Below are 22,423 nucleotides of genomic sequence, written 5' to 3'. Positions count from 1 at the left end.
AGAAACCTCCCTGAACCGACTATCTGCATGCGTATGGCACTAGGTAATAAGCGAATGGTACTGATAACGCCTCTCCACGCGAGCTACAACGTGTTATTGATACGGCACACGTCGATCAGTTCTATTTTTTTGATATCGTAGGTGGTTACTATCAATGTAGAACTCCCGGCTGATAATACATCGAATTGCGATTGCCGCCCACGCCGCGACTCGACTAAAGCACTTGCACCGTGCAGCGCAGGTAAGAAACTCGTGCCTACCTATACGAACCGCTGAACGTTCAGATGCCAGTTTTACTGCAAAGAGAGAATAAAAGAAAGAAAACCAAGTCACACAGTGAAGCGGCCGCCAACCGAAACATCGATCGAACATGAAACTAAGCAAGCTTGTGTAGCCCAGAGCCGGCACGCAGCAAGGCCTTTTGAAGTGCTCGTTGCAAATTGAATAACAAAACGGAGCAGTGGCAAATCACTATTCATGGAAGCTGTGCAACCTGATTACCGACACGTCATGAGTCGCTAATAAAGCGCCGAGGTGCCCGTTGATATAGTTTGAAATGGTCTAAACGCGCATTCTGTCTCCACGGCTTCGAAAATAACCGAGTCTCTCTTTCTGCGGACACCTAGGTGCGAATTTCCCATGCAATGGCTTTTTAAAATGCAATGAGAACTCGCTTGTTTAAATAATGGTGTCATCCATTCGCAGATTTGCAGTGGCCGATGAACCTGACGAACTCTGCGCCCGAGCACTCCACTCTGGCAGAGGGCAACAGGAGAGAATCTATCAATGGAACATACCCCCTCTCTCCGGAGCACACGGCAGGGTCACGATGGAAAGCGATATGTGCGTCTTTCTTCTTGCTTGAGTGGGCACGCTAGGCACAGCAACGCTACGCTAGCAAAACGTGAGCTCCGACGCGAGGAGCAACTGACGCGGCCTGCGTCGGTTGGTGCTGCTAACGTTACCATCGTTTCAAGGGACAGGGTGCTTGCAACTTCCAGTTGAATCCGCCGATTTTCGTGGAGTAGAAAAAGTTGCTCCGTGGAGTGGATCTCGCGACGGAAAGGCTCTAGATCTGCCAATGGAACACACAAAGAGCACTCTCAATCTGCCAATAGAATAGACTTGCTCCGCATGGAGCAGAAGAAAGTATTACCAGAAGTGCTCTGAATCTGCCAATGGATGACACCATAAACTAGTATCTAATGGGCATAAACCAGGAATGGGTTGCACACGTTCTGTCGCTCACGGAACTCAATTTGAGAACGTGCGCGCGCCAGAGCATGAGTTCGTCACCAGAAAGGTACAAATAAAAAACATGATTGGGCGCGTCCTATCAGTCAACTCGGCCTTTTTTCCCCACTGAAACTGAGCTATGCATAAAAATTCTAGCTTTCAAGGCTGTTTCAGAGCAGTTCGGCGCAATTTTCGCAATCTTTACGGTTTTGGAGCAGCCTGGCACAAGACAACGAAAACGCATCAAAAATGTGCACTATGCGCAGCTGTCGCACCCCTGACTCACTAGTGCTCCCTATTTTAGCAGATTGGAAGCGAACTCTAGGTTCCACCAAATTTCTCTCGACGAACAAACATCAAAGATGTGTATTTTTCATTCACATGGATAGAGCGCACCTCAACAAGGACGCACAAGAAGAGACACACACACGGAGTAGAAAAAGTTGTGTGTGTGTCTCTCTTCTTGTGTCCTTGTTGTGGTGCCCTATACCCATATGAATGATGAGCCCAACCAACTAGCCCGGTAACGTGCCTTAACATATGTACTTTTGCAATCCCGTTTGGCAGGTACCGATATCTATGGCTGCCTATGGGCATTTAATCTGCGCCGGAGGCTTTTCAGCAGACACTGAGCCAGTCCTTTGACGGCTTCCAAGGCATTCACATCGACGACATACTGGTTTGGGGCAAAACCAAAGGTGAGCACGATGACAGATTGACGGCAGCCTTGAAGGCAGCTGAAAAAGCTGGCATGACGCTCAATGCACAAAATGTAAATTTTAGTTGACAGGAATACAGTTCCTAGGTGATGTAATCAGTTGGAAAGGCATATCACCTATCCCAGAGCTTATTCAAAGTTTGATAGATGATCTGCCGCCAAAATCAAAGGCTGACATTCAGCACATGCTCGGGCTACTAAACTACTTTGGCAAGTACATGCCCCGTCTGTCTAAAAGAATCGTGTTATTGCAAGGTCTTATCAAGTTTAAGAACATTTTTGAGTGGACTGAAACAACACGAAACGAAAGCGGTCATTCGCATCTTAACTTCAGTGCCAGTGCTCGCTATCTTTGACCCCCAAAATGCAATTAAAGTGACACGTGATGCTTCGAAAAGTGGTGTAGGTGCTGCGCTTCTGCAATGTCAGGCACACAACAGCTGGCGACCAGTTGACAGTCGAGAAAGGAGTTCTACTGTAGGGCAAAGTTGTAGTAATGCGAAGCATGCGGTGTGAAATCCTCAATAGGGTTAACGCCGGACTGTGCAAGTGTAAAGAAAGAGCCAGAAGCCTAACTTTTTGGCCAGGACTTAACAACAATGACATTACTCGGCTTATTCAGAGCTGCCCAACTTGCAAGAAATATGCCTACAAGCAACCACAAGAGCCTCTTCTTTTGCGCGAAACTCCAGCATGCCCATGGTATCGGGTGGGATAGAACCTGTTTCAGTACACAGAACGATCTTATGTCGTTGTGTTTGATGCCCTTTTCCGATTTCCCAGAAGTCGAGCAACTGCGTGACACGACGGCAAGTACTACAGTGGAGGCTTTCAGTGCTATCTTTGCCCGCCGAGGAGCTCCGGTTGAAGTATGCACGGACAAGGGGCCACAATCAGCAAGCCACCAGTTCACGCTCTTCCCGAAACAGCACAATTTTGCACATGTCACATCAAGTCCTTGCTACTCCCAGTCCAACAGACTGGCTGAGAAAGGAGACCAAATAGTGAAGCATATTCTGAAAAAATTCACGGCAAATAACTACCAATATGCATAGGATAGTTAAAATAGCGGAGGAGTTTTACAGAGATCTGTACAGTAGCCGGGACAACCACGACTTTAATACTATAAGAACTAGCAGTAACCCAGATGACACCCCAACAGTAATGATAGAAGAAGTCGGAAAAGCTTTGGAGAGCATGCAAAGAGGCAAAGCTGCTGGTGAGGATCGGGTAACATCAGATCTGCTGAAAGATGGAGGACAGATAGTGTTAGAAAAACTAGCCACCCTGTTTACGAAGTGTCTCCTGACGGGAAGAGTACCAGAGTCTTGGAAGAACGCTAACATTATGTTAATAGATAAGAAAGGATATGACACGGACTTGAAGAATTACAGGCCGATTAGTTTGCTCTCTGTAGTATACAAGCTATTTACAAAGGTAATTGCTAACAGAGTAAAGAAAACATTAGAATTCAATCAACCAAAGGAACAAGCAGAATTTCGAGCAGGCTACTCAACAATCGACCACATTCATACTATCAATCAGGTAATAGAGAAATGCTCAGAATATAACCAACCACTACATAGCCTTCATAGATTACGAGAAGGCGTTTGATTCAGTAGAAATATCAGCTGTCAAGCAGACACTGCAGAATCAGGGTGTCGATGAAGTATATATAAACATCCTGGAAGAAATCTACAGGGTATCAACTGCTACCATAGTGCTTCATAAAGAAAGCAACAGAATACTAATCAAGAAGGGTGTAAGGCAGGGGGACACAATCTCCCCAATGCTATTGACCGCGTGCTTACAGGTGGTTTTCAGAAGCCTAGAATGGGAACAGTTAGGGATAAGAGTTAATGGAGAGTACCTTAGCAACCTGCGCTTCGCCGATGACATTGCATTGCTGAGTAACTCAGGGGACGAATTGCAAATCATGATTACTGAGTTAGACAAGGAGAGCAGAAAGGTGGGTCTTAAAATGAATCTGCAGAAAATGAAAGTAATGTACAACAACCTCGGAAAAGAGCAGCGTTTCGAGATAGGTAATAGTGCACTTCAAGTTGTAAAAGACTATGTCTACTTAGGGCAAATAATAACCGCGGAGCCAAACCACGAGATTGAAGTAACTAGAAGAATAAGAATGGCGTGGAGCACATTTGGCAAGCACTCTCAAATTATGACAGGCAGATTGCCACTATCCCTCAAGAGGAAGGTATATAACAGCTGTATCTTGCCGGTACTTAGCTACGGAGCAGAAACATGGAGACTTACAAAGAGGGTTCAGCTTAAATTGAGGACGACGCAACAAGCAATGGAAGAAAAATGGTAGGTGTAACCTTAAGAGACAAGAAGAGAGCAGAGTGGATTAGGGAACAAACCGGGGTTAAGGATATCATAGCTGAAATCAAGAAGAAAAAATGGACGTGGGCTGGGCATATAGTGCGTAGACAGGATAACCGCTGGTCATTAAGGGTAACCAACTGGATTCCCAGAGAAGGCAAGCGGGTTAAGGGGAGACAGAAGGTTAGGTGGGCAGATGAGATTAAGAAGTTTGCGGGTATGAATTGGCAGCAGCAAGCACAGGACCGAGTTAACTGGCGGAACCTGGGAGAGGCCTTTGTCCTGCAGTGGACGTAGTCAGGCTGATGATGATGATGATGAAACATCCAAAGGCTCCCCGGGTGCGCCGACCCTCCACCCCTCGGAAGCGTAGTCTCGCCGACTAACCTCCTCACATCGGCGGCCGAGCAAGCCCTGGAAGGTTCTTGAGGGAAAGGGGCGTTGTCACAGAACGAGCGCTAAAAAAAAAAGGGCGCGGCGCCAAATTCTTGCGATAACGCGCAAAAGAGACGCCGCGAGGTCAAAAGAAAAAAAAAAAAGAAAACAAACATCCAAGGCTCCCGGGCGCGCACTCTCCCCGCAGAAGCATGGCTTCGCAGACGAACCTCCTCACCCCACATCGGCGGCAGCAAGCCCGCGACTTTTCTAGAACGAAGGGGGCGGGGCCATACCGAGTTGACTCACCGGCCGGAGAGGGCATTCCAACCGTCTCGCCCTCTTCCCACCTTTCGCCGCGTATCGCGCCGACGAAATGACGAGAAATTTCTGGAAGGTGGCGCGGAAGGTATTTAATCGAGCGGCCGAGACGAGACATCAGGAGAAGACGGAAAGTTAGCGCCGGAGCGCGTAGGAATTCCGCCGTGTAGTCGGCGAAGGTTCTGCCCGTAGTGACAGAACAGGAGGAGACGGAAGTGAGCGCCAGAGTGCGTAGAGATTCCGCCGTGTAGTCGGCGAAGTTTTTGGTCCGTAGGGACGGCTCGAGCTACAGGCAAGAGCGTGGGTTTACCGCTATCGAGCGAAGACGCGGGCAACAGCTGCGTGTGGGAAGCCGACGGATTTCCGGCGAAGAAGCTTGAAGCTTGGAGAGTGGCCATTTGAGGACGCGAGGTTTCCTGGGAGAGAAACTTCGAGAGCTTCGGAACGACAACAACGCTGGACTTTGAGTGAGTGATTCTCGGAAGAGTATCATTCAGACCTTTGTTCCAAGGACTTTGGACTGAATAGGTTTTCTATCGCTTTAGTCCTTAAGTGTCTTGGTTGTTCAATGCATGCGACTGCATTGTAGTGCGTATTGTTGTCCGTGTCCGTTGTTTCAAGTGTGGCTGATTGTATTGTGTAGTACGTTGATTGATTGGTTTGATTGGTGACATATTGTATGTAACTAGTGTGGAGTGTGCATTTTTGTGTATTATTTTCGATCTGCCATTATTGAGAATATAATTTGTTTGTTTATCAACTCTCGGCGCTGTCTTGTTCTTTGGGCCACAGCCGGCGTCGGCTGGCGCACCAATAAGGACCACTTCTAAATTGTCCACGCTTTCGTGGTGCGGTTCGGGGGGCCGATACTTCGGCTCTTCGAATTAGCCTGGCGATCGCCTCCCTAATAAACGGGACAGGTGTGACAGGCGTGATGATGCAGAGTTGCGTCATCTGTCGCGGACCGCCCTAGAACCGTCTCGCGCTTTTCCCAGCCTTGGCTGCGTATCATGCCGACGAAACGATGAGGATTTTCCGCAATCTAGCGCGGAAGGTATTTAACAGAGCAGCAGAGATGGGAGAGCAGGAGAAGGAATTGTGCGCCAGTGTGCGTAGGGTGTTTCCCCCGTGTCGTCGGCCAAGCCTTAGGTCCTTAGTGACAAAGGAGGAGAAGAAGGAATTTCCCGCCAGAGTGCGTAGGGTGTTCCGCCGGTGAAGGTTTTGTCCTTAATGACAAAGCAGGAGAAGATGAAAGTTGCACGTAAGTGTGCGTAGGGTCTTTCTGCCGTGCGGGCGTAGCCTTTTGTTCTCAGTGACAAGGGAGGAGAAGACGATTTCCACCTAAGGGGTGAAGACACGTGCTACAGGCAGGAGTGTGTGTCTACCGCCAGCGAGTGAAGACGCGTGGCAACAGCTGCGTGTGGGAAGCAGACGTGCTAACGGCGAAGAAGTTTGGAGCTTGGAGAGCGGCCATTTGAAGACGCGAGGTTTCCTGAAAGAGAAACTTCGGGGGCCGCGGAACGACAACAGTGCTGGACTTTGTGAGTGATTGTCGGAAGAGTATCATTCAGACTTTTGTTCCAAGGAGTTTGGACTGAATAAGTTTTCGAACTCTTTATTTAGTCTTCAAGTGTCTTGGTTGTTCGATGCATGCGACTGCATTGTAGTGCGTATTGTTGTTTGTGTCCGTTCTTTCGAGTGTGGCTGATTGTACTGTGTAGTACGTTGTTTGATTGGTGACATATCGTATTCAACTATTGTCTAGTGTGCATATTTTTGTATCGATTTGATCTGCCATAATTGAGAATATAATTTTGTTACGTTCATCAACTCTCGGCTCTGACTTGTTCTTTGGGCCACAGCCGGCGTCCGCCGGCGCGCCAAATAGAACCACTTCTAAATTGTCCACACTTTCGTGGTGCAGTTCGGGGGGCCGATATTTCAGTCCCTAATTAACGGGACATGTGACAATTAATCTGGCGTCCGTGACAGGACCTTTTTGGTGCACAGTGTGTCCAAAGTAGTGAGAAAGAGCCTTGAGTCGTTGATAGTGCTATCAGAACAATTTTTGTGTGTTGCTCAGTGCTCTCGTTAACGAGTGGGCAGAGAGTGTTTCGATAGACTGAGTTGGCAGATACCTTGTGCACGCGGCTAGAATTTTATTTGCGAGACACCATGAATCTCGAAAAGTTAGTAGCTCTAGGTGAGAAGATGGATCTTTCTGGCGCCGAACTACAGAAGTGGGTCACCCAGAAAGAAAAGGAAGAAAAAGAAAGGGTCAGAGAACAAAAGGCAGCTGAGCTGGAAAAAGAAAGGTTGGCTTCGAAAGAGCCAAAGCGAAAAACGCAGCTGAATTGGAGAGAGAAAGGCTGGCAGCTGAAAGGGCGAGAGAAGAAAGAGAGGCAAAGGAGCGACAGCTGAAAGAAGAAAGAGAGGCGGAGATGGCTCAAAGGGAATGGCAGCGGCAGCACGAGATGGAACTCGAGCGGCTCCGTTTGCAACAACGAAGTGAAACTCCCGTCCAAGCTAGAGTTGAAAGCAGCGAACGGGAAGACCATGGCTTCCGCTTGAACCCAAGCAAACTAATGGTAGCGTTTGATGAAATGAAGGATGACCTTGATGGTACCTTCACAGATTTGAGACGATTGCAAGGAGCCAGAACTGGCCGGAACATCAATGGGCAACTGCTTTGAGTACCTGCTTGAGTGGCGAAGCGCTCAGTGCGTACGATAGGCTGACGCCGACTGATGCAGTCAACTATGCAAAGATGAAAGCTGCTTTACTGAAGCGATTTAGATTTACTGTGGAAGGTTTCCAGGACAGATATCGGACAGGAAAGCCAGCTGATGGTGAGAAGGCTACGCAGTACGCCGCCCGACTTGGCCATTATTTCGACAGGTGGATCGAACTTTCAGGCACAGCACAGGAGTATGATGAGCTTAGAGAGCTCCTAATTAGAGAGCAATTTCTTATCAGTTGCCACCCAAGCCTGTCGCTGTTTTTGAAAGAGAGGAAAGCTGAATCACTTGAAGGTATGCTTGAATTGGCCTACCAATTCTTGGAAGCGCAAGGTGGCACAAATTTGCCCAAAGTCAAGGAGTGTCCCGAAGATTCGAAGAATTCGGTACTCGAACAAAAAAAGCGTGCACCGGAGAGTGTTCCGCAATGTTTTCTGTGTAACCGAGTGGGTCGTCGCGCGAACAGCTGTCGAACTATCTTTACGAGCCCTACTGTTGTAAAATGTTTCAAACGTGGTCAGACTGGACACAAGGCAGACGCATGTTGTAACGGAGCAAGTCAAACTCACCAGGTAGCCTGTGTGCACGTGGCACCAAAAACCCTTGATGACAATGTCACCTATGGATTCGTAGAGTTGAAAAATGGTGAGAAACTTCCTATTTTGGGTGCTGTAATGACAAAACGGCCAACCGGTGTTGCAAAGGGAATGCCAACGCTGCCTGGAAAAGTTGCGGGCAAGAAGATTATGGTGTTAAGAGATACCGGTAGCTCCACTCTTATCGTGCAGAGAAATTTGGTACGGGAAAGTGAGTTAACAGGCCAAACGAAACCGGTTTGTCTAATTGACTGTACGGTTCAGATGCTTTCCGAAGCAGAGATTGAGGTTGAAACCCCTTACTTCAGCATGAATCTGGCTTGATAATTTCACGAATTCGTATCTGTCGCGGTTTCGCATCACTGAGACTCTACTGTAGGTTTATATGAACACCTCCCAAATTCGTTTATGATGCGGCGGAGAAAGAGGAGGAAAAAAATCTGTCACGGAGTGGTGGTTGTTAGAAGAGGAAAGAAAGGCGCTTAATCTTTGCAGACCGGTAGAAAGCACGGCGCAGCGCTTCCGCGGAGAGTTGCCTCTCTCTCAAATGCCGATCTGCGACGCGCCGGTGCCATGGCTCCCTCTTTTTTGTCCCTGACACGTAGAAGTGTGGCCGTTTGGGCTAGCTGGTATGACATGACGATAGTTATAGCGCGAGCACAGAACGACGACAAAGAACGAGAAGGATACGTCTCTTTGTCATCATTCTGTTCTCACGCTATAACTGATTGATTGATTTGATTGATTTGTGGGGTTTAACGCCCTAAAACTACCATATGATTATGAGAGACGCCGTAGTGGAGGGCTCCGGAAATTTCGACCACCTGGGGTTCTTTAACGTGCACCCAAATCTGAGTACACGGCCCTACAACATTTCCGCCTCTATCGGAAATGCATCTCACGCTATAACTATCGACCCGTAGAAACCCTTCTCTTTTCAACGCCGCGTGCGAAGAGAGCAAGAAAAAAAAAAAAAACTGCCGCGGAGTGTTCGTTATCTCTCGAACGTCGATCTGCTTCTCTCCTCATGAAAGCACTCCTCCTTTATCGTCACGTGCTGGCTACGCTGCAGCTGCGGTGCAACGGGTAGCACGGAGATGCAGTCCTTGTCGTCATCTTATGTTGGATACAACTTGATAAGGCAGGAGAGGCCCCACCCAGATGAACGAAGCGCTGCAGCCAATTCGCTCCAAGACTAAAGAAATAGTACCGCTCAAAAAATTGTGACTGCTTCTAAAACGCGTATTTGTCAGTATAAATAAGATTTGTCTATTGTGACGAGTGCTTTGATAAGACTGTAATGATGAAAATGCTACAGCACATTCCGAATTACAACAGAAAAATAACTCGGTGCCGTGTACAATGCCGTGCATCGTCTGCTACGGAGCAAGGTCGACGGCACCGGGTGAGTAATTGTAAAGCAGTCACTGGCTTCATAGCATAAGATTCGTATGTACTTTTTGTGTGTTTGCACAAGCTTCTTTTTGTTTTTTTCTGTTGCGAACGTGTAATCTCCTGAGTTCGCGCACGTTGGCACACGGCCTTCCGTGCCCGAGGTAATCAATTATACAAGTTGCAAAACTGCGATACAAAATCCGGACACGCAGTTGGCACAATTTTTGGGTAGTTAGCCAACGTTCGCGCCACATTGGGAGTAACAACACAAAACACAGATAATGCGTTTATTAGTGGGCGTGCAGATCAACAGGTTGCACGACAATCTTTTCACTCCTGACAAGGGGGTCAATGACGTGTTCGGATTTCGATCCATGGAGCCTATTGAGAGTTTCACAACTCATATGATTGAATAACTCTGTTCCGTGCAAGTTCACAGTAGATACCAGGCTTTGGCAAACTCTCCTCATCGTAACTTCACTTAGGTGCGAATAAAACACCATGAAACAAACACGCAGAATGTTTGTTTGCATCGGTATGTCGCCACGAGATCCTGTTTCCAGAGGAAGTGCAGCGCAGACATTGATGTTCGTTGCAATCTCTCTTCGCCGGCTCACGGCTCAGAACAAGCACACGCGGCACAAATTGTGTATCGTAAGCTCACAATGATATTTCCGGCATGACAGACCATCTCACATAATTTGAATCCACTCTGATGAAGGGAGACGCACACAGTCTACAGGACTCGGCCCAGTTCGAAGCGAGGGCGGATATGTAAGGCATGTTCTCCGTCGGATGGGTCTGCGGCTAGTTGGCGCATGACGTCACCTGAAGTGCGTGTCTATTGGTGGAGGCTCGTGTACATCCACCTTTGAGGGGAAACCGCTGCTTTCATAAAGAGACCCTGCAACACTTTTTGAGCATGGTCAGAAAATGCAGCCGATCGGTAGTAGAGGCTCCCGACAACACGCGAGCCAATTATTATAGCACAACACGCGACCTGGAATTCACAATAAATGATCAAATTCAACAAAAAATTGGTTTCTCTTCTCTTGAAAAATCACGCAATAAGCCCAAAAATCACTCGTAGGAAGCCCATCTATCAGCCATTGCCTGATTTGAACATGGCGCACTCGGTTGTTACAGAGATTGCCGCGGGAGGCCATCACTTGTCCACGCGTACACACGCCATCGCACCGAAAAGCCACGTAATAAAACAAAAAAAAGAAGGAAGTGCTCAAGGTCACGAGGGGCGCATGTCGTTTTTTTCCCCTCTCATCTCTTTTTGCTTAGCTTCCAGCGCTTTCGTCAGGATGAGAGAAGAGAAAATGAGATTGCAGCGTGTGACAAATCTTTTTAACTGAGTTCGTACTGAATGGATTCTTAAAATTTTTGCGGCATGGGTTTTGCGAGGCAATAGGCTTTTCCAGTGAATTATTTCCATGGTTACTCACAAAAGTGTTTCAGGGCCCTTTCAAGTTGTACCAGACTATATGTTATAGGCCTGTTTGCAGGAAGGTAAAGAATTCTCTCATTGAACTCGACCGCTGTCTCAAGTAATTAAAACATTAATTATAGTTATTTATATACTGCCGCAATTACAGTGTCTAGCGATTTTATGATTTCTGACGTCAAGCCGGGAGCCGCATAAAACTGCCTAATGTTACGAGCCGCGTCGGTGGCCGCAGAGTACCCTGTAGGCAGCAAGGAGCTGGGTGGTGGTCGTCATTCCCCAAGCCACGGGGACCGGCGTAGAGGAAAACTTAACAAGACGTTTATTTACAACATGTCGAACAGTAACGTCGGAACGACGACTCTTTTGGCGTCTCTCTTTTTGTGCCTTCTGGCGTGCTGCTCCCGCTGCCCGCCGTGCAGTTCCGAAAATAAGGGCTGAATGTCACTTCGGGGAACCAAGGACTCATGGAGAGCACAACACAAGACAAGAATCCCTTCATGCACATGGCAGACGCACGTGGCACACGCGCAGGGACTTGAAGGCGACCACGCAGGAGGAATTCGCTGCAGTCGCCCTTGCAGCACACAACTGGCCTTCCGCACATTCCAGAGGGACCCGCTCGTAGCCCCTGCCCCGCAGGCGAAACGCACAGCCGAGACAAAGACAGCCGGTGCAGGTGACAAACCCGTACCCCACAAAAGAATGTCCGAGATGACGGGAAGTCACGCTTAGGGGCAGCTGGCCCAAGGACTTCGTTACTGCTTTGTAACACTAGCGAGCCGCATACGACTCGCGGGCCGCAGGTTGCGGAACCCTGAGATGGGCGGTTTGGTGCAGTTTGGTGCAATTTTCGTCGATTTTATCAGGTTGGCGTAGCAAATCTCGTTTGGCGCACTTTAGCGCAGTTGGCGCAGAAGTGGAATCCCTGAGTCTGCTAACTCTCTTCACTGAGTTGAAGCCTGTAACTGTAGGGCTAAGTTTTTGTTGTAACGCATCGTTTGCACTATGGCCAATCACAATCAAGCACTACAAGCTGACCCAATTTCACACTGGCAGTTCAGAAAGTTATGAGAAAAAAGCAGGTTATTAGCACAACAAAATGTGACATATGCAAGAGAAAACACAATGCAAGCAAGAATTGCACGCACCTCATCATACTTCTGCTCCAGAAGCTTCTTCTCCCCTTCCTCATCCTGCAATTTGGCCTGCAGTTCCTTTAGCTTGACTTGCATCTGCATAACAGCGGAGCAGCAGTAGTGAAGTGAACACAATAGCTTTACCAAAAAAGCCCAACACTCTGCAGCATCGTGTTTCCTTCCATAATTTACGCCTTCATATACTTTGCACACCACCAGTATTTAGCCAGCTTTATCCCCTCCCCCCCTCCGAAAAAAACAAAAAAAACTGTGTGCTCACATAATTTGTGATGCTCCCATCTCCCCTGAGCCAGCTTGCCAGCATGTGCACAAGGAGACCTTGGATCATTGAATGCTTTGGACGGGCACACTTCACGCCGAGCAGGGGAGGACAGTTACACACAAAACAAGCTGCGAGCGTGCAAAGTTTTTTCTTCCGAGGACCTCACCCTATCTGCGATCTCTAGAATACCGTACACGCACTCAAACCTGTCGACAGGCTGTTAGAACTGCTCGAGCGTTTGCCTCCCTCTATCTCGCCCATCATTTCGACCGTGAGAATGCATGCTCGCAACATGAAACAGACTATTTTCCATCCCGGACGCATGCGAGGGCCTCTAGCTCCAACTATACCCCACCTTCTCTGTGTCCACACTACCAACGCACGCTTGCTTGACTTTGAAAGCTGAGGTTTTGCCGTACATTTGTCGCGTTTTTTAATGTTTCCTTGCGATCAGCCACCATAATTATATATACGATGAAAGTTAACCTCACTGTTAAAAAGTTTTCCGAGGAAAACAGGAACTGTGCCGCCGCCGAGCACTTCAGTGTGAAGTTTTTGAAGTTTAACATTTAGCGCGTGAGAAAGCAGAGGAGCGTGTGCTTGCTAATAAAAATTTTCTGCCACTGATGAAGACTTTTTCAATTATGTGTTAAGTCCTCCAGTATCGCCATGTCGTTGGACCCGGTTTCTTTCACTCTATTGTGACGTCCCCGCAAACACGGACTGAACCCCGCTCCTTTCAAGTTGTTTTCGTTCGGTTCTCAAACCCACGCTTAAAAAAAAGGAAAAGAAAACCTTCGGTGTAACGAATGGGCATTCAGGAGTCAAGTACCAGAAGGATTATTTCTACTATTCTCACGGGCTCCCCCACGCAGACACGAGGACTGGACGACGCCTCGTCTACAGACCATGTGACAGTGTACGGTGGAGATAATCGGCGCGCACCCTTCAGATTTGTGGCATGGGGGACCAGCAGAGCACCTTTTGTTGGTTCGGGGAATGTGACTCTGCCACGGCAGCTGTGCCGGGTCCAGTATGACTTTCCGTCAGCCTTAACGAAAGTAATGTACAACAACCTCGGAAGAGAGCAGCGCTTCGAGATATGTAATAGTGCACTTCAAGTTGTAAAAGACTATGTCTACTTAGGGCAAAACATAACCGCGAAGCCGAACCACGAGATTAAAGTAACTAGAAGAATAAGAATGGGGTGGAGCACATTTGGCAAGCACTCTCAAATTATGACAGGTAGATGGCCACTATCCCTCAAGAGGAAGGTATATAACAGCTGTATCTTGCCGGTAATTAGCTACGAAGCAGAAACCTAGAGACTGACAAGAGGGTTCAGCTTAAATTGAGGACGACGCAGCAAGCAATGGAAAGAAAAATGGTAGGTGTAACCTTAAGAGACAAAAAGAGAGCAGAGTGGATTAGGGAACAAACGGGGGTTAAGGATATCATCGTTGAAATCAAAAAGAGGAAATGGACATGGGCCGGGCATGTAGGGCATAGACAGGACAACCGCTGGTCATTAAGGGTAACTAACTGGATTCCCAGAGAAGGCAAGAGGGTTAGGGGGAAACAGAAAGTTACGTGGGCAGATGAGATTAAGAAGTTTGTGGGTATAAATTGGCAGCAGCAAGCATAGGACAGGGTTAACTGTCGGAACATGGGAGATGCCTTTGTCCGGCAGTGGACGTAGTCAGGCTCATGATGATAATGAAGTTCATTGATGATGAAGTTCTGTTTCTGGTCTACATTAATGACATTGTCAATGTAATTAGCACCCCAGTACAAATTCGTCTATTTGCTGACGATTGTGTTTTGTTTAGAGATGTAACCTGCATTAGTGACCAATGTGACCTTAATACTAACTTAGGCAATGTATCAAAATGGTGTGAACAATGGGGAATGCTTCTTAATGCAAACAAATGTGTGTATCTCCCCATAACGCGGAAAAAAGTGCCATTAGACTACACATACAATTTAACTGAAGCACCTTTACTTAAAGTAGCCTCCTATAAATACTTAGTCTTAACTTTAACAAGTACCTTATCCTGGAATTTGCACATAAATAACACCTGCTCTGCCGCTTTCCGTAAATTATGCCTTCTGCGCCACAAGCTTAAGACTGCTCCGCCTAGCGTTAAACTCCTCTCCTACTTTACCTTAATTAGGCCTAAACTTGAGTACACCTCCATAGTTAGGGATCCCCACACAAAAATTAACGTTCAAAACCTAGAAAGAATTCAAAGAAAAGCAGTACGATTCATATATAGTAAACTTATGTCAACCGACTCCCCCACTGCATTACTAATGACAAATGGTATAGAACTATTACAAAATCGAAGAAGAAAAAAGTTGGCTACAGTTTCTCTCTGACATAGTAAACCACAGGCTACCCTTAGACACCGCAGCATAAGTATCCCCCTTGTTAAGCAGACCCACTCGACACCACTATCCTCATTCCTTAACACCAATCTTCGCAAGGACTGATACTTTTCGGTACTCCTTCTTCCTACAAGCAATAGATGATTGGAATAAACTAACCGCAGCATTTCCTCAACGCCCTTGACCTTTTGTGTAAATACTCTTCTTCCATGACTTCCTTGAATTGTATTATCACCTTGTTGTTCAATTGTTACTTTTTTTAAAGTCATAACCCCTCTGTCTTATATGCAAAAAATTTGTGTAAAAAATGCTTTGCGACCTTGTTTCATTCTGTTACTTAGTGTTTTTCATGTATGCTCACCCTGCTTGGACTGTTTGACCGCAGTATTCAATAAATAAATAAAAATAAATAAAAGACATTTTCTGCCACTCCATGTTGTGCGTGAGAGTACTTTCAAATGTTCATTGTTTTCAGACACTTGCTTTTGAGGTACTTGATAATTTGTATAAATGTGAGCTTTGCATCGAAAATAAGTCCCAAAAATTTATGCTCTGTTTTGACAGGCAAGTGTTGACCTTTCATAGCAATGTGTGGATCGGGGGGGCAGGCCTCTCTTGAAAAAAGTATGCACCAGCTTTTTTGTGGGTTCAATCTGAACCCATTCTCTTCTACCCAGTTGATGACTTCATTAAAACTGCGCTGCAGCTGATGCAGACAACTCGCCAGGGAGCACGATTTAAACCCTATCTGTACGTCATCAACATAAGTTCAGTAATATACATTGTGTGGGGTGGACAGACGTAAGGAGTTGATTTTTACAATAAAAAGAGTACAACTGAGCAAAACTTTTTTTGCACCTAGTTGGTTTATGATCATAGAAGTACTTTTACAGCACAAACACAGACACACCACAAAGAAAGCAACAACACAAACAAGCACTGCGTTTGTTTGTGCCATCGCTTTCTTTGTGGTGTGTCTTTGTTTGCAGTGTAAAGGTATCTCTATGAGTACAACTGAGCACTCCACCTTGTGGCACTCCGGTTTCCTACTCAAACTCTCTCAATAAAGCATTGCCGACGCGCACTTCCGTTCCAATTTATGGTCCTCTATCTTTGCCTTATACTGTTTGAATGCTTCAGAATAATGTGACGAACTGGATACATGCTCAAAATGTGCGCCAAGCAAGTTTGCTTGGTCATCTAAGCTGTTGCCCAATGTGTTTATTAATGGAAGTGAATACGTTTCTCAGCCTCTTCCCCTATTTACCCGGTTCCAGACCCCGACTTTATGAGTGTAGGATTCAATGCTTGATATTGTCGGGGTGCAACGCGAACAAAAGAGGGAGACGTTGACACAGCGATAACAGTGGGTTCTCAGCAGCCGAACAGCCAAATCACCTTCTTCATTCTCTAACAACCACAGCGTGTCTACCAATTTGGTATTTCTAAACTTTCTGACTTTTCCAGGTTCTCCATGATGATTAAAAGCAAATTCCACGACCGCCACGTCTGCTTGAAAAACTCTGTGCACTGAAAAAAAAAAAAAAAAAAAAACCTCGAGTGGTAACGAAAAATCAGGCGCTCCATATAAAATAAGTAAAAGTACTTACCAGACGCACTCAGAATTTCCTGAGCACGTGCGATAAATGTGAAAAATATGTATATCTGGCCAAAATAAAACCCCTGAGCCGGCAGTGAGAAAGTCAGCTCTTTGATGTTTGGAAGAACAACGAAGCAAACACCTCGTCAAGGTAACTACAGATGAAAGTTTGAAGGAGCCTGCGATAGTCCAACATCGCAGTGAAAGCTGCTACGAAACATAGAAGTGGTGCCATCTCGCAGCACCTGTGCAAAATGAGGACACTGGAGCAAGACCAGTTCTACCACTAGAGTACAATCTAGTTTCCTACAATGGCCATAGCCCAAGCCGCTTAGGATTTGGAATGAATAGAATTAAATTAGATCGAACTGAACTGCTGTATTTACTGACTGAACTATTTAGGATGTGGATTAGGTCTGACTCGAACTGGATTGCTGTACTACTTACTATTGATTTGCATACCCGTCTAACTTTCGCACCTCCAAATATACTTTTGGAGGTAAAAATAAAATCAATAACTACAACCCGCGTATTCTCTGTATCTTGCCTTGACAACGAGTAACGACAATGTTGTATATGTATAATTTTCCACCTGCATGGTCCTTTGTGACGGCAGTATACTGTAAACAAATAAATAAAGAACAGAGCTGCACTGCAAAATTTTCCTACTTTCTTTTTCTGACAAGCAAGCACATCAATGTTTCTATTTTCTGTCTCTGGGCCCTGACCCTTGAAGTGCAACGGAAGTTCTCGGGCAGCTGCAACAAAAGGTGGGGACGGCATTTAAAGTGCCGATGTTCCAATATGTGGCAGCAAGAAGGAATCTGTCAAGGTGCAACAGCTACCTTGATTCCACAGATGAATCACGAATGTCAGCACAATACCTCGATTCACGTACTCTGCTGTGGACGTGACGCTGAAAAATAATTGCAGATATATGTACAATCTCACGAAACTGAAATGAGAAATTTACCTGAGTTTACACAAGTGCTACCCTTGAAAACACGAGCTACCAGCAGTAAGTGTGTAGTTGAGGCATTTGCTGTTGCATCACCAATAATACTAATAATAATAATAACAATAATATTCATAATGTCGTGAATAAGAAAGACGTTGATACCATCAGGTGAGCTATCATCAGCACAAGAAAAAGGCACGAGATCGGTGATCAAGCACCGTCATCTGGGTTCGCCTGCCTTCCTTTAGAGCTACCACCCACTTGCTGAGTCCTTCAATAAACCCCCTTCACATTTGGTGGATCGTGCTGGGTAACTGCATCACCTACACCCTGGAACTCCGATCCCACACCCTGCCGTCGACCGTGCAAGTTGACGCTGCCCAACAGCCAGCACCTCTCATGGCTTCTACTTGCCCCGGCCCGGTTCACCAGCGAGACCCCCCGATCTTTTCGGGCGCCGAAGACCAGGACGTCGAGGACTGGCTGTCGTCCTACGAAAAAGTCAGTGGACCAAACAGGTGGGATGACTCTGCTAAGTTGAGCACCGTCAACTTTTACTTGGCTAATGTGGTGAAACTGTGGTACACAAACCACGAATCCGAGTTCGAGAACTGGGCCACTTTCAAGCAGGCAATATCCTCGGTTTTCGGTCGCCCTGCCATGCGAAAGTTGCGCGCCGAACAACGCCTGCGCTCACGGGCACAAGAACCTGGCGAAACGTTTACCGCCTATATCGAAGATATACTCAATTTCTGCAAGCGCGTCGATGACGCAATGAGCAAAAGTGTCAAGATCCAGCAGAATATGAAAGGTGTTGATGACGACGTCTTTCAAATGCTCCTGGCGAAGTCTCCTGGCACGGTGTCTGAAGTGGTAACTCTGTGCCAGAACTACGACGAATTGCGACGGCAACGAGCTCTCACCCGTCGTCCACTTCAGCCTAACCAACCACTCGCTGCACTGGACGTCGCACCTGACCACTCCCGCCTTCTAGCACAAATGAAAGACTTTGTGCGTGAGGAGGTCGCACGTCAGCTTTCCCTCCTGCCGTTTTGTCAGCGCCAAGAGCTCCCGCAGCAGCAGCAAGAGCAACCACCGACACCGTTAGCTCCCATGCTCCGACATGCACTTCAGGACCAGATTGCCGAGGCTATGCCAGTGCCCTTTCAGCAACAAGTTGTCGCCGCGCCTCTTACTTATGCTGACGCAGTAAAGAGGCAGCAGCCACACCAGCCCTCGCCGTTCAATGAACTGCCGCATGTCACCGCTCCTACTCAGTCTTCCGTCGCATGGGCTCCTCCCCTCGCTACCATAGCCTCGACTCAGCCGTATGCCGCGTGGGCGGCGCCCCTTGCTGCCAATGCCTGGCGAACGCGCGATAACTGGCCGATCTGTTTTGCGTGCGGCGGACCTGGCCATATCTCCCGATACTGCCGTCGTCGCGTGCCTGCCTACACAGACGTCCGACCACGAAGCAACTACATAGACCGACCACCTTTTGGTTATGAAAGTTCGGATCGTCATTCAAACACGTCTTCCCGTGACTATCCAGCAACTTCGTCTCGTCACTCATCTTCACCCAATCGACGCTCCTTGTCACCCATGTGTCCACGACCAGCCCCTCAAAATGAGGGAAACTAGCCGTCGCAGTTCAAGGGGCAAGAACTGCGCTATTGAAATCTTCAAGTCCTCGCACCTTGCCGTCAAATATCATCGAAGTTTTTGTAGACGGCGCCCATGCATACGCTCTTGTGGATACCGGTGCCGCTGTGTCTGTTATAGACGCCAAACTTTGCCGCAAGCTCCGAAAGGTGACCACGCCGCTTGATATGTTCTTACGTGCAGCAAATGGAGAACCTGTTCGACCTATAGCAGCCTGCACTGCTCGACTCAAAATTGCGGAGGACCACTACATTGTTGAGTTTATCGTCCTTTCCTCGTGCTCTCATGACATCATACTTGGCTGGGATTTCCTATCCCGTAATTGTGCCGTTATAGATTGTGCCCGTTCCGAACTTGAACTGCTTCCGTTCTTCGACCAGCCCTACGACCGCACTAATCAAGCCGCGCACAAGCTAGTTGTCAAAGAAGACACTGACATTCCACCGACAACAGCTGTTTTGCTCCCTGTGGTCTCCGACGGCATCCGTGATGAAGTAGCATTTTTCGAGCCATCAAGCCTCTTTCTAAGTCGAAAACCACTTCTGCTCGGCATCTGCAAGGTCCCCCTTGCAGATGCCGATCGACCAAAAACAGCCTTCGTGACACCGGACGGTCTGTATGAGTTTAATGTCATGCCCTTCGGCCTCTGCAATGCGCCTGCCACCTTCAAGCGCATGATGGACTCGGTTCTTCGGGGTTTGAAATGGCAAATCTGTCTCTGCTATCTCGACGATATAGTCGTCTTTGCGCCAGACTTTGGAACACATCTTGAGCGCCTCAAACACGTCCTCACGTGCCTGAAGAATGCTCAGCTCCAACTCAGCCTCAAGAAGTGTCACTTCGCTGCTCAGCAACTTACGATTCTCGGGCATGTCGTATCAAAGGACGGTATACTTCCAGACCCGGCTAAGTTACGTGCTGTCGCCGACTTCCCCAAACCAACGACTATGAAGCAGTTACGGAGCTTCGTGGGGTTATGCTCCTACTTTCGCCGGTTCGTGCGCAACTTCGCCTCTATCATTGCGCCTTTGACCAAACTTATAGGCAGCACCACTGATATTTCGTCATGGTCTTCTGAGTGTGACCAAGCCTTCTGTACCCTTCGTCGTCTCCTCACTTCGCCACCAATACTGCGTCACTACGATCCTACGGCAGCAACTGAGGTCCACACCGACGCCAGTGGTGTCGGCCTCGGTGCGGTTCTCGCGCAACGCAAGCCTGGGTTCGCCGAGTATGTCGTCGCCTACGCCAGCAGAACTCTTACCAAGGCTGAATCAAACTACAGCGTCACCGAGAAGGAATGCTTGGCGATCGTTTGGGCGCTTGTCAAGTTCCGCCCATACCTTTATGGCCGTGATTTTGATGTAGTAACGGACCACCACGCCTTATGCTGGTTATCTTCGCTTAAGGACCCATCGGGTCGTCTTGCCCGTTGGGCTCTTCGGCTTCAAGAATATGACATTCGCGTGGTATATCGTTCCGGCCACAAGCATGCCGATGCTGATGCACTGTCATGATCTCCCCTAACCCCGGACATCGCATCTGTTTCCTCGGACAACACGTTGTCGGCGCTTGACGAGGACACCATCTCTTCTGCACAACGCAATGACCCACGGATCGCTTCGCTTCTTGACGCGTTATCCGAGGCACCGACACTTCCAACCACTCGAACCCTGCGCCGCCAGGCTCCGCACTTCAGTATTCGGGATGGCCTTTTGTGCCGGCGCAACTATTCAGCAGATGGTAGGAAATGGCTACTAGTCATTCCCCAAACGCTGCGCTCTACCATCTGCGCGTCGTTTTATTCCGACCCGCAATGTGCTCACGCCGGTGTTTTCAAGACCTACGAGCGCCTACGAAAAAGGTACTACTGGCGCGGAATGTTTACCTTCGTCCGCCAGTTCATTCGCGGCTGCCACGAATGTCAGCGGCGGAAAGCCAGCCACATCCTGCAACAGGTTCATTGCAGCCACTTCCATGCCCAGACCGCCCATTCGACCAAGTAGGAATTGACCTCTACGGTCCACTACCATTAACAACGGCAGGCAACCGATGGGCTATCGTGGCAGTGGATCATCTAACACGGTACGCTGAAACTGCTGCTCTCCCCACAGCTGCAGCACAAGACGTCGCAACTTTCATACTCAATCGTTTTGTGCTTTGTCATGGTCCTCCTCGAGAACTCCTCAGTGACCGAGGGCGTGTCTTCCTCTCCGATGTAATACAAGCACTTCTTCAACAGTGCCATATGGTTCACCGGAAGAGTACAGCCTACCACCCACAAACGAACGGCTTGACTGAGCGGTTTAATCGTACTCTGGGGGACATGCTCGCTACGCATGTCGCTTCTGATCAAACAAACTGGGACCTCGTTCTCCCATTTGTTACATACGTGTATAACACCGCTACGCAAGTCACTACCGGGTTTTCCCCATTTTTCTCCTGTACGGTCGCGAACCATCACACACCATCGACACTTTACTGCCATACTCGCCAGATCCCTCCGAATACAAGCCTGTCTCGGAAGCCGCTCGTTACGCAGAAGAGTGCCGCAAGCTAGCCAAGCGGCTTACTACATCCGACCAACAGCGCCAGAAGGAGATCCGTGACGACAACCATCGTTCTGCACCAACGTTCATTCCTGGAGCACTTGTATGGCTTCATGTACCGCCCTGCGCCCCTGGTGTATCACCCAAGCTACTCTCCAATTATCATGGTCCCTACCGCGTGGTCGAGCGTACTTTACCCGTGAACTACGCCATTGAACCCCTCACGCCACCGAGCGACCGTCGTCGGCGTGGACGTGATATAGTTCACGTAAACCGTCTGAAGCCGTACTTTGACCGGCTTGTCCCCACGTGTTAGATCGCCAGGATGGCTTCAACTTTTTCGCCGGGGGTAATTGTAGTGAATAAGAAAGACGTTGATACCATCAGGTGAGCTATCATCAGCACAAGAAAAAGGCACGAGATCGGCGATCAAGCACCGTCATCTGGGTTCGCCTGCCTTCCTTTAGAGCTACCACCCGCTTGCCGAGTCCTTCAATAAACCCCCTTCACAATAATATTATTAAAAGGCCTGAGTAGCCTGGCAAACTTCTGCTGATGACAGTTCTAGCCTAGACAAATCAAACGACCTTCAAGCCGAGCAGAAATCGCGGCCTAGACAAACATGCATAAATTTACAGCCGTGAGTAATGTGGTGGTTCGAAAGTCAGA

The 22,423-nt window shown here is 47.9% G+C and overlaps 1 protein-coding gene across 9 annotated transcripts in view; it reads right to left on the bottom strand.

The window, feature by feature from the left end:
* Positions 1-22,423, bottom strand: part of LOC119167714 (uncharacterized) — a 537,665-nt gene that overhangs the window by 180,582 nt on the left and 334,660 nt on the right. For all 9 annotated transcript variants that reach the window (XM_075865823.1, XM_075865821.1, XM_075865822.1 and 6 more), the window contains one exon: positions 12,327-12,410. In XM_075865823.1, the coding sequence (XP_075721938.1) occupies positions 12,327-12,410 (84 nt within the window). The remainder of the gene's footprint in view (positions 1-12,326; positions 12,411-22,423) is intronic.

Source organism: Rhipicephalus microplus, chromosome 6, assembly GCF_043290135.1.
Source record: "Rhipicephalus microplus isolate Deutch F79 chromosome 6, USDA_Rmic, whole genome shotgun sequence".
In the NCBI taxonomy this organism is placed as follows: Eukaryota; Metazoa; Arthropoda; class Arachnida; order Ixodida; family Ixodidae; genus Rhipicephalus; species Rhipicephalus microplus.
The sequence above is the reverse complement of the archived record's forward strand: the minus strand, read 5'-3'. Positions and strand labels throughout refer to the sequence as shown.